Raw genomic sequence first — 14,040 nt, 5'->3', positions numbered from 1 at the left:
TTCATAATTTCGATGTTGATTTAAGTAATTGTAGTTTACTATTATGGATACAGCAAGATTCTGTGATCGACAAAAACAAAACGACAAAATTTCCATTATAATAGTATCTTTTGTGAATTACATGAAACAATGAATTAGGTTTAGAAATAAATGTTATTATATTAGATTTGGCGTAAATTAATGTACTGTGAATTGAATATGAGGCATTCAATATGTCAGTCTATAATTCATCAATTTAAAGTTTATTTAGTAAAAATAAATAAATTATGAGCTGTTTTTATCTCAACTTTTAAGAGATTTTCATTATCATACAATATTATACATAGGCTGCACTAAAAGTATCGGGAATGTACTGTATGTACTGTTCCTGACATATTTAAATCTTTTTAATTGAAAACTCCTTTTTTTTTAAATCAAATACCATTTATTTTTTTTAAAAACGATTCTCGGTCTTTTCACAAAGTTTTGTCAAACTTGTTTAGTCGTTGAGAAAATGGAATTGACTCGAGAAAATTCAAGAGCGATGATTTATTATGATTTTCGAAGTGGTTTATCACAAAAACAGTGTGTTGACCGGATGATTTCTGCATTTGGTGATGAAGCACCATCCAAAACCACAAATATCTATAAATAATATAAATCTTATCTAGTTCCATACCCTTGATATTGATTCTATGTAATACAACAATAATTTTTACTATATTAAAACGAGGTACATAAAAAAATATAACATATCATGTAATGATTACTTTTTGAACATTTCGATAAAAAACCCATAATTTATGAATATATATTGAATTTGTGGAATTTCGTCTAACCTCATGTGGCCATTAATTTATATCAATGAAGGCCAATTTTCACGGTTAATATGTTAAAAGGAGTACGATTTTAATTCATAGAATATACGTCAAACCTTTTTGACTGCACATAACATGTATATCATAGCGTCGGCGGAGACTGTATAAGCAGCGTTTGTGAATTGACGGAGTTAATTACATATTATTAGTACACAGTGAAACAGTGTCTTCTATTAGTGTTTCAAAATGTATTTTGAATTTTGTTTTTTATCTCTATTTCTAAAGTTTTCTGGAGCAGTTATAGCCACATTAAATGGTACGTAATATATTAAACATTATTATTAATTCACCTGCGTTATTATATAAAAGCAAATATACCACAATATTCATAAAACTCAAATTTTTGTGTATAGAATAATTTAAACAATTAGAACGTACATTTACAACAGCATACAGAAATATATAACTCTATGATAAGAGCCTTTAAAAACACACAACTTACGATATATTTACTTAATATTTATACAGAAACTATAACTTTAGTTAAATTATTCCGATGTGTAGAGACGAAATGAAAAACAATGTATTATAAAACCTTGCAAAAATAATAGACGTGGTAACACACTCAAAAGAATTAAAGGAAATGGTCTGGTCACACTGCCCACGTTTGTGATGGCAGATGGGTCAAAAATATCCTTTCTTGGGATTCCCAGTAGAAAAAGGAGAAGTCGCCCACCAGAAACTGGGAAGATGAAATGAAAGAGAAAGCGGGGAAAAATTTGATCTACGTTGTTATTTGTCTACATTGTTACTTGTAGTTTTATTATTGTTAATTAAGTTATGCATTACACTATTATGATGTGTGCTTAACAAATATTATTACTCCACAAAAAAAAAATCAGTGGCGCTTCAACCTCTTTAAGTCTTGGCCTCAGATTTCTGAATCTGTTTCATGATCATTTTTAAATCTAATAGGCAAGTAGGTGATCAGCCTCCAGTGCCTGACACACACCTTCGACTTTTTGGGTCTAAGACATGTCAGTTTCGACACGATGTTTTCCTTCACCGTTCGAGCAAATGTTAAATGCGCACATAGAAAGAAAGTACATTGATGCACAGCCGGGGTTCGAACCTACGACCTCAGGTATGAGAGTCGCATTTTTACATTTTCGAGAGAATTAATACTTCTTGAATATTTGTGTGTAATTTTTGATACAATTAACGCAGGCACTGAATATGATCGTATGCCTCCTCTGTACGAGATGGATGACTATGAAAAATGTCTCCGAGAACAGCAAGGACTGTACTGTGTCGTCAACATAACGCTATCAGCCTCTCCAGATAATGATCTTATGCGTATGATAAGGGTTAGTAAAGTTAAAGTTTAGTACTAATTTTTATTTCCTTTACGTACAAAATATGACTTGGCCATCCCATGAAAGCATAATGTATCTCACAAGTAATGAAAGTGACCCAAGAGCTGCTGCTTTCCTCGCTCAACGAATTAGTATCGCAATACAGCTAAGAAATGCTGCCAGCGTTAAAGGTACACTGCCAACAGGGAAAAACATTTTAAATTTGTTTTAATTAACTATTTATCAATTTTTAATTATTATTATTACTATGAAGGTGAAGATATTGTAAGAACAGTATAATTGTATTATTTTACTAATTTTCAGGAATATTCAGAATTGCCGATACATTATAACCACACATCTGTCGATCGTGGTATATGCGTTACCAGCAAGTGTAAACGTTTTCTAACAGATACGAATGGACGGCGTGATCTACATAACAGCCTTGAAACATGCGTCAAGCAGTCCTTCTATAGAAAATACCAATTGAACTCGAATATATCAAAAATTTACTATTGTAAAGGATCAAACGATAAAAACAAGTTTGATTTAGGAGATTGGATCTTTGGCAGCGTTATTACGTTCATAATAGCAATTAACATAATATCATCTATATATGACATATATTTACGCAACTTTTGTGATGACACCGGTAAAGAATATGGTACGTATTAAGCATCGACAGAAGACCTGTGATATTCTCTGGTGTATAACAGACCCAAGATTTTAAAAAAAGTATAGAAACTATCTGAGCCGTCTATGGTCTTCCTCTTCGTCTGTTTTTAAAAACGGTTAAAACGCACTTAATTATAACAGACGGTTCGCGTGTTTTCAAAGTCGAAGTCCCAAAATAAAAGCACAGATTACATTGAAGAAGATCTATTTCTATAATATTATCTACGCTTAAGCAAAGTCACTGCCCGTCCCGTTCCCGAGACTATGATTCCATATCATAAATGTATTGGATTTTGAACGAAATACGGAATGGAACATACAGAAGTCAAAGTTGGCGCTAACTCTCGCCTCGACACGCAATAACCAAATTAATGACTGGCACTTATTTTCAGGTAGCAAGTATCTCTTGTGTTTTTCAATAATAAAAAATGTGGAGCACTTAATGTCACATCAGAACAGTCCAAATTTTGAGAGATTTGCTGGTGTTAATGGTTTGAGGTATTTATTACTTTGTATTATTCTTTAATTATGATGAATCTGTCCTGAAATAAATAAAATAAAACAAAACATGACTTATTATAATACTGATATATTTCTATCAAACAAAAACGCGATGGAATTTTTCCAAGCTAAAGCTTCCCATAGCATATCGCTATCAGCAAAAAAATGCCTGCTTGCATACAACTACCATCTTCGTATCTGACATACGGTGACCGAACAATGATTTTACTGTTCCATTGAAACAATTGACTATTTGCTTGGGTCTTTACAATCCACTAGAGATAGAGAACAAAATTAATTTTAGTTATAATTTGCTCTTCGACTGGGAATCGTTTCCCAGGCGTCGCGTTGGCCAGAGCTAAAATATTCTATTGAAAGGAATAAAATAGTAGAACCTATACAAAAGCAATGAAACTGTAGTGAATAATAATGTGAATTTGATTCAAGCAATTTAATTTAAAAATAAATCTTTTTATGTGATATGTTTCATCTTTTTTATTTCTGCCAAATAATGACACTATCGTACGAATGGCCTAAGCATTAGCCAGCCAGTTGTTGTTGTAACAAACGATACGGCTGAATATCTTTCAGGCCGCTAGTTAAACGGCGACGTTTAGTTAAAAGGCTAGGCTGTTAATCGAACGGCTAATTAAGCTAGTTGCCTGCGACATATACAAACCATTTAAAAACCTAAGTATCACACATATATTACACAATACTTAAGTAATGTTACTTTTTAGGACTATTTTATCATTTTCAATGGTGCTTGGACATGTGATATTTATTTTTGGTTCCGGTTTCGTTGATAATCCAGGGGATTTTGAGGCGGTAAGTGCTTCACAAAATAGTTAGCGGATACCAAACTATTAATATTTTTGTTTTTATTATTAGACGTAACTAATATTATAAACGGCATAACACGGATATCAATTAGATTCGGCTTTTAAGCAATTATGACATAAAAAGGTATCCAAAATTATTCAAAACATTTAAAAAACTTGCCTGTATCTACCGAGAGACCCAACGCGGCCTTGCACCACGATAATATAAAAAAAATGTGTGCGCGTACTAGTGTACACACGTAAGAAGTGAAACTTCTTTATGACCTTATTTTCGAAAAATTATCTACTACATGCAACTTTACAGAAATTAGTTAAATAAAGTTAAATTAGATAAAGTTTAACATAAGGCTTTTATTATCATAGACATGAATACAAATAAAATTATTTCATTTTACCTTATTACTACTAAGATTATTACATAATTTCATTAATTGTAATAGAATTATTACTATCATTGTTATCGTTATTATATATTATTGTTATTAATGGCTTCGAATCTCTTCGGATCAACCGTGGTAGGGACAAGAATTCCAACGCCGATAAAGAAGTTTGACTTCAAAAAGCAACATGGCGCGTAACGGAAAAATGTGACGCGTAACGAAAAAATGTTACACTAAATTTTTTTCCAACCCCGATAAAGAAGTTTCACTTCGAAAAATGTTACGTCATGGCAAACTATTTAATCGCCTTCCCAAAAGCTATAGATCACTGCCGTGAAATGCTTTCAAGGGGAAGGTGCGACATAGCGCAGGAGTATAACACCATAAGTTTTGACAACAATTATAAATAACTTAGGGTCGATTCGACCAAACAAGAGTAAATCTTAATCTTAGAATAAATCGTCAGTTAATCGAGAGTAAATCAATTTAACGTTTTACCAACTACAAATTCTAAGAATAGTGGGCTTATTCGGGAATTGCTACTATACCGCCGTTTCGCACGGAATAACAGCTATTCCTAGAATAATTTAATGGCGTCAGTCAGTCCAATCAGCTGATTTCTGTCATTTCACAAATATGTATTCTGTGTTTTAATTTCAAGTCAACGCAACGCACTAAATTAATACTCTAGCATTGTATAATGAAACGTTTAAACAATTTATTATTTATTTATTTGTTTTTAGATTTTTTATTTTCTATAATATTAGAATAAAATTCAACTGGGCTCAACAGAAGTTCCTTTTTAGACGAAAGCCTCAAACAAACAAGAAATAAAAACTTTTTGTTGTCGTTTGACAGTTGACACCTGTTAAAAGCTACTTTTTCACACTATAATACGGCAAAATCGAGTTGACATGATGTATGCTCTTACACTGTCCCGTTGTAGAACAACATTTATTTGCCGAGTTTTATTTTCGTTCACCATTCTCTTGCTATTCGCGTATTGTTATTCCTAGCACAATTATACTATCGATTACGTGGACAAACGACTATGGATTTACTCGAGATTAAAATCATGGAATAGATTATTCTTGGTATAGTTACTCGGGTATAAATTGAAGTTTGGTCGAATCGACCCTTAACAGTTCTATTATTGTGATTATTAAAATTACATTTCCCTGCCTATTTTTATATTTTTTATAATGATACCATATGAACGTAGCATTTTCTTTCGAAATAAAAGATTTATTATTATTATTAAAAAACACTCGCAAAGAATGGCTTTCAGCTCATATTTGAACCAGTTTCATAAGTAAGTTTCCTGGCATTTTCTCATATTTCACTACACCTTACGCATGTTCATGCATAGAAAGAATAAACCCTTGGTGCACAGCCAGGATAGGCCAGTATTGCTCTGTGCCTAAAATACGACGTTAATTGGAACCTTTTTAACTCTTTTTTATATTTACAGGCCTACCACAACCCACTGGCATACATTATATTCAACGGAACTCTGATAGTACAAGGCTATTTTATAATGTCTGGATGCTTGCTCAGTTATACACTCGCTTTAAACTCGGAGGTTATAGCTAAGTGGACATTTATCCCGATAGCCATGTTTTACAGGTGGTGCAGGTGTGTATAGACTATTTATATTATAGTGTTTGAAAACAAATATAAATGTCTATTTAAGGCATTTTGTATGTTTATTTGAATAAATCACACACTAACACATTTTAAATAATCTTCGTATCGTAACTGGTCGATTTTCGAGCGGATGACTGCGGCAGGATATATCCTACATAATATATTTATTTAATTAATAAGTGGCATAAATAATTCAATTACACACTCACACACAAATACCCTACACGCATTTTCTCAGTATATTGTTTAGCCTGTAAATCTTTTAATTTGCGTTAAGATTTAAACAATTGTTTGTATTGTGTAGGGTTTTCTAAAAAAATAAATAGTACATTTTAAATCAAAATTCTACTACAACGGCGGGAATTAAGGAAAATTTATTATGTGGGTACAGTAAGTTTGCTATTTAATGAAATTAGGAATCTTAAGAAAAGTCTGCAATATTTTTTACCCCAATCATTAACTATCTATTTATAGTTTTTTCAATGATTCTTCATCTTCCAATTTTGGAATATATGTACATAATTTGCGATTTCAATAAATCACATTTAGGCTAATATGAAACAAAGAATCTTTTGTGAAAAATAGGTCTCAAATGATATACATTACTCGTAGTTATTTTTGTTAGTACATAACGATCTTCGTACATAAGGTGTAATCCGTTTTGGCTATATTTTAAATAATTGTATAAATTATCTTTAAAAAAGCCGTGGAATTACAAAATTAACTGTTTAATTAATTAATTAATTACAGGCTCACTCCGGCGCTCGCTGTGCTTCTTGGTTTTATGACGACCTGGTACCGACATATTGGCTCCGGACCTCTATGGGACTTCTACGTATCTCCTGTTATCAACGACTGTAGAACACATTGGTTATGCCATATACTATATTTCAACAACTTTAGTATAAGAAGAAACAACACGTGCAACTTGCAAACATGGTGTGTTGTACAGTTTTCTATTTTCATGGGACCGGGAGCTTTTAAGTTGTTTGCTAAATTGTATTTTAGCATAAAATAGTTGACATTTTTAATATGATTATATACATTCAAACTCTATTTGATCCACTTTTATGGCTGTTCCATTGATTGTTTAAAGATTATTGAAAATTATAAAAACTGTTTTCGTTTTATAACTACCAACTCGGAATAATTGAAAGCGAATCATTTGATATTTGTTTATTCAAAAACAAATTAAAACGGACACATCATAAAATACAGGTTATACATAAGAAAAGCAAGAATAATTAGAGAAGTGTCCTTAAGAGCGTTATTAAAGTGAGAAGGAAGGATAGTTATGGATTTTTTTTCGTGGGGAAATGCGTTACGCATACCCTCCCGCCGCATGATTGCCCTGGTGGGGAAGGGTTACGTGGGACTCGCTGTTGTGCATACCCACTAAAACCCCACGGCGCCACCAGCAATCGCCCGGGGAAGGCACGGTAACAGCGTAGCCTTGTCCGGATCCAGCCACGCAAGTTATGGTTATAGTTATGGTTTCCGTCAACCTAAAAAGACGATCTTCGAATAGTCTAACCACTAGCCGGCCCGAAGGCCCGAGCGGCTAAGGTTGAGAGTTTATATCGTTAGGTCGAAATAGATTCGTTAGCGCGTTTTAGGTTATGGCGTCTTGTAATGATTGTAGAATGTAGGTGTAAAAGTAAGTGTATAAAAACACAACTAAAACATTAACTAATAAATACATAAAATAAATAGGAACATACTAACTATAGATGATAAAAAAAACACACGATAATTAGTTAATTGTACTATTGTAACAAAACAGGACCAAACAGTTACAAGAATTCTTTTAAATGGCGCATTAATTATAAAAAAAAATACTTCTGAGGTCTAATTCGAAATTCAGTACTTAATCGGAAGATCCACAACGCCCCGGACTGTCTGATACGTCCAACTTTCTCGTTAAGTGTTAAAAATAAAGGAAAAAGTCATTTATTATTTGTTCCAGGCATATTGCAGCTGACACCCAAATGTTTGCAATAGCACTGATCATACTCTTTGCATTTAAAACCTATCGAAGTAGAACTATTGCCATTCTTCTACTGTTTCTGGTAGGCTGTGTCTGCCCGGCTTTGCATGACTGGCTCCAAGATGTAAATGGAGTTTTTATAACATATCCTGAGTAAGTTGTATTTTAGTAATTAATTAGCTATATATTTTATACTTTAATCGAACTAACTTAATATTATTTCGGTTATAGTTTTACATTGCAGTTTCCTAAACCTGAACCTAAACTTATCAGGAATTGCACTATTGATGAAAACCATACAAAAATCCGGTCGGTAGTTTTTGAGCTAATCGGGCGGTAGATTTCATTTTATGATCTGTAATCTGTCCATATCTGGCTAATATCGCTCGCAACCTAAGCGCCGTACGCGATCAGCGCGCGTGCGGCGCACGAACAAAAATGCACGCGCACAGCTCGCAAACCACTCGCGAGCTATTCGCGGAATATTCGCCAGATGTGGACACACCCTATGGATCATATCAAGATTTGAATTAAAACTATAGCAAGTTCCATAATGATATATTTTTAGCAGCTAATATCAAAGTTCAGGTTTTTTGTCATTTTGTATAATTTATCCGTTAAAATATATATATGTATATATAAAAAGGTGTCCGTCGTGTGTATTATTGCTCGTCTTTGTAAAAACATGATTTTAATTATTTATTAATTCATTAATTTAAGAGAAATTCAAAAGTTATGCCTTAGTTTTATTGTGAATTCGAGTTAAATTTTTTTTTTTGAGAACGGTTAAAAATTCATGCTGTATCAGGGGTTAGTAAGCTAATGTCAATAAAAAATTTTGTACTGGGCAATATAGTGGTTCAATTTTATTTGATTTTACCACTCATATTGATGTCCGTTAAAGTCAATAAATCGTGTAAATCATTTTTAAAGTATTTGTATATTTCATATTTTTATTTGATTAAACCTAATAAACATTGATTAAACATAGCAGTGGGCCCCCATTTTTTAATTTGCCCCAGGGCCCTTGGTCACCTAGCTACGCCACTGCTTGCAGGGTATAAGGCCTTGAAGTGACATCTCAAAATTCATTAAATAAACAACTAAAAACAATTGAACGTTTTGACAGCGAAACCTTTATCAACCACTCGGTGAAATATTTATATTTCAATAGACTTTGATTCAAATTGTTGTTTCTGTATGTAATATTAAAATAAATATATTCATTCTGTTAAACAATTATTCCTATGAGGCACTAATTGAAAGTATATTCATGCCACTTGCGACATTGAAGATATTGAAACTACATCATTGAGTTTCCTGAATCGATGACGTCATTGTGAAATCGCTACTTATGTATAGAGCCAATTCCAGCCAATATTCAAGTGAATGGAACCTTTTTGGAAGCTCAGATAAAATTTTAACAATTTTCAGATTTTACCGCACACACAAGGACAATAGTTTTCGTTTAGTTTACGTATCCTTTTACAACAGTCTTGGTTGTTTCGCAATAGGATTACAATTGGGCCTGATATTCCATAAATATAAGAATTCATCAATGAAAGTAATATCTCCATTTAAGGTAAGTATTTGCTAACAAACAGTGTCTTATTAGGCGCTTCTAGCTTATATTGGGTGTCCATCTAACTATTCGAAACATCGCTTCTAAAAATTATTATAAGATATACAGTGTAAACACTTTATAACGAATTTCAAGGGACCGAACAATTGTGTTTGTTATAGAGAGTTTTCGCTATAGAGAAAAACACCAAATTTAACCATTTATAATCATTTATATGTATATATATAATAGATAGGTGATAATGGTGCGTTTAGTTACTGAGACCAAAATTTCCTACAGGCAATGTAATCTAAGAATAATGGCACACGCGTTAATGCAATTACCAATAACAAAGGCGCTAACAATAACGACGGTTGTTTATGAACTCAGGTGCCTTTTTAGAAATTTCGGTACCTCAATAGGTTAGTTGTGTAATCTGATTATAAAAACAATTACTCTTAAGTATGTTGTTGATGCCTAAATAAGAAAATATTTCTTCACAATAGAGAGTGAATTAATGCGTTATAAAGAGTGAAATAATGTTTTGGTTTTGTCATTATATCAAATGACGTTATAAAGAGTTTACACTGTAGCATTAAAAGTTTAGAAATTTGACTTTCTAGTTTTAGTTTCTTACTGTAGTTTATCTAACCTCGTTATTACAGAGATATATCAACGTGATGGTGTGGCTTCTTGTGCCTATGTTTCTGCTTGTTCTGATGTCTGGTTATGCCGTTTACCCAAACGGCGAACGGCCTTCTCTCCCTCTTCGAATCGCGTACTCAGCTCTTCATAGACCTATGCTTGGGGTCGTAGTAGCCATTGGCTTTATTATAGTCATTTTTAATATTGAAGGTACGAGATATTATTTTTGGATTTGCTTTATTGTTACACCTATATATTTAAAAGTGTTTCGGTTCACGTGAAACGTAAATATGTCTATTTTTATAGTATCGGATTTTTAACGATACATGGATGCCAGTTCAAGATATCTAAGCAAATTAACTGTTTCTTTAAAGATCCTATAATGGTCTAAGATCCGGCTGCAGCCGGTTATAGTGCGCTCATCGGTTAGGTATTTGCTAAAAACCAAATTTTTATGTAAATTTATAATTAGTAGTAGTAAATGTTTAACTACCAATTTGCCTATAAAATTTGGCCGCTAGTATTTTTAATGAAATTATTTTGAATTGATTTTTGGGAAAACATTTCGTTCACTTGTTATTTAAATAAAATATCGTCTGCAGCCGGGTCTCGTACTAATATTTTTATTTAATTAAAAATAATTGAGACGGCCGAAGCAAAGGTAAGTGGGGTCCCCAGGAGAAGAACCAATCAGCACCAGGCCCCCTTAACAAAGACGTTGCGCCTTCTTAATACAGTCTCAGAAACAAACTACAGCTTTATATGTTTGCAGGGCAAGATTGTAAAAGTGATATTAAATGTTATGAGTAATTACACCTATTGTAGTTTTATAGCGCGAATGCCTTACTTTTACTTATTTAAGATAATAGTATCTGAATAAGATTTGATTTGAAACTATTGTATCATTAAGTGAAATTATAATGTTTATTACAGATAATTTCCGTTCTATATTCGAATGGCCCGGATGGCGAATACCAAGTAGATTGACGTATGGCGTTTTTTTGGTACACTTTTGTATCATTCAGTATATTCAGGGATCAAGAACTCAATTGTTCAATTTCTCATACTTTAACCTGGTAAGTTTCCTAATTAGTATAACGATATAATGTTTAATGTGTGAAGTTAAAGAGTTATTAATAAATAACCGTTGTTAATTACTAATTATAGTGCTTTTTACGTAAAACGTTAATACACGTCAGGCCGGGCAGAGTTCGCCTAGCGCGACTCTCATCCCTGAGGTCGTAGGTTCGATCCTCGGCTGTGCACCAATGGACTTCCTACTGTCTTTGTGCGCATTTAACACTGGCTCATACGATGAAGGATAAATCGCGAAGAAAACTGTCATGCCTTAGACCAAAAGAGTCAAAGGCCTTTCAGGCCCAGAACACTGACCACACAATTGCCTCTTTAAAAAAAATGTGTGCGTGTACTAGGTGTACACACGTAAGAAGTGAAACTTCTTTATGACCTTATTTTTCGAAAAATGATCTACTATATGCAACTTAACGAAATTGGTTAAATAAAGTTTAACAAAAGGCTTTTATTATCATAGACATGAATACAAATACAATTATTTCATTTTACCTTATTACTACTAAGATTATTACAGAATTTCATTAATTGTAATAGAATTATTACTATCATTGTTATCGTTATTATATATTTTTGTTATTAATGGCTTCGAATCTCTTCGGATCAACCGTGGTAGGGACAAGAAAAAGATGGCGCGTAACCGAAAAACGTGACGATTTGCTACAAAATTTCTCCCATACGTCGATAAAAAATTCATTCTAACGCCGATAAAGAAGTTTGACTTCAAAAAGCAACATGGCGCGTAACGAAAAAATGTTACACTAAATTTTTTTCCAACCCCGATAAAGAAGTTTCACTTCAAAAAAATAAACGATCACGAAACAAAAATCTAAGGCCCAGACCTAAACGGTTGCAGCGCCACTGTATGTTTTGTTCTATTCTCATTAATAAATATGTTGAGAGAGAGATGTTGATATGTATTGCATACCGCAATGGGACAGTTTTAATTTTTATCCCCAGCCCAGAATTACAGTCAAATTACTATACTAAATTGTTTATACGTAAATGATAGATTGTCTTTGATTAAACATCGAGAATAATTGTAATAAATAATATGTTCTCTTAGGGGGCGTCCATAAATTACGTGAGGTGTTTTTTAAATCTTTTGTACCTCCCTCCCCCGCTGGTGAGATGTCGTGAGATTTTATTCAAGCCGCTCCCCCACCCCCAATCTCACGTGAGATTTTTCATTTTTTTTTTATTTATTTTTTCTAACGTAAACGCGAATAAAAATCATTCACTTGACTCTCTAAATAATCGTTATCAGACATTTGTTTATGGGAAATTAATAATGTTAATATCATATATAAATTAATATAGTTTCACAAAATTTGTACCCATTACATTAAATAAGAAAGGGAAATAATTTCGTCTATATAATATGTAAAACCTAAACATCACAAAACATATAAATAATACTATAGTATTTACATACTTAACCTACATAGTAATAATAAAAATACAGCGAGGAAATGCTGCGTTAAAGGTACACTGCCACAGGGACCAAACTTTTTAAAATTGTTTTAATTTTCTTTTAAATTTTTTTTAATTATTTTTATTATTACTATATATGTAATTATTTATTAATTTAATTAAGCATTAGGTGCCGGAAATCTTTACGAGCGTGTATGGATTCGACCTCATTATTTTGACATTACCTCAACAATATGTTAATTAGATCGCCTACTTTGATAATTATTATAAAAAATCAGATTGCTTTGTATATCTGTAATAACTAGCTGACCCTGAAAGCTGATAAAGCTTAATGCATATTATAATGCCTAATCATAAAAATAATTGAGATGATCCACCTTTACCAGTTAGAGATATAAAAAATAGGTTACGACCTACCGAAAATACACTACAATTTTCATGAAAATTGGTGAAGCGTTCTAAAGAGTTTGGTTACAAACGATGACACAAGAATTTTATATAAACATATATAGCTGCTGAAGGTTTGCGGTTATTGGATGAACTTTCAATCGATTTATTTTCCACAGATGATAATGCATCTGGGCGTGGTCTGGCTGTCATATCTGGTAGCGATCCCAGTGTACTTGTTGGTGGAGAGTCCAATTTCCAAGATTGTTAAGATCTGCTTAGTTCCTGAACGTCCGCAACTTAAAAAGAAGAATTAACCAATATATTGACACTCTCGTTAAATTAGCCAGAAACAATAAATCAGAAGTCGATGTTATTTAGAAACATGCGCAAACTTTTGTATACTCCACAAAATCTGACCAAACATGGATCTGACGGTCCAACCTGCCGAGGCGGAATATAAGTCATTTTTAAAACAGGCGTCTGAACCAAATGTTGTCATAAACCTTTTTGTTTATATAGACTTATAAATAAATAAAATGTATATACTTGTCTTTTACTGAGTCAGTGTGTTGCATTTCAGGTATATTTTGCCAAACCTCTGTTAATATAGATAATTAATTATTGATTGTATTGGACAGTGGAGCCTTTGAGGGGGCCTTTACCCGTAGAGGGGTCCATAATGATTTATAAAAATGAATTTTGGTTTTGATCCTTTTTAATTTATCATTTAAAAT

At 32.7% G+C, this 14,040-nt stretch overlaps 1 protein-coding gene across 1 annotated transcript; it reads left to right on the top strand.

The window, feature by feature from the left end:
• The first annotated feature begins 1,012 nt into the window (after positions 1–1,012).
• On the top strand, positions 1,013–13,775 carry LOC125057380 (nose resistant to fluoxetine protein 6-like). The gene is made up of 12 exons (XM_047661041.1): positions 1,013–1,113; positions 2,025–2,164; positions 2,477–2,816; positions 3,220–3,325; positions 4,069–4,156; positions 6,022–6,185; positions 6,948–7,136; positions 8,164–8,337; positions 9,619–9,766; positions 10,411–10,600; positions 11,324–11,466; positions 13,483–13,775. Exons 1-12 carry the CDS (start codon positions 1,044–1,046, stop codon positions 13,618–13,620), a joined length of 1,890 nt encoding a protein of 629 aa, XP_047516997.1. The 5' UTR covers positions 1,013–1,043; the 3' UTR covers positions 13,621–13,775.
• Positions 13,776–14,040: the final 265 nt, after the last annotated feature.

Source organism: Pieris napi, chromosome 16, assembly GCF_905475465.1.
Source record: "Pieris napi chromosome 16, ilPieNapi1.2, whole genome shotgun sequence".
Taxonomy (NCBI): Eukaryota; Metazoa; Arthropoda; class Insecta; order Lepidoptera; family Pieridae; genus Pieris; species Pieris napi.
The sequence above is the reverse complement of the archived record's forward strand: the minus strand, read 5'-3'. Positions and strand labels throughout refer to the sequence as shown.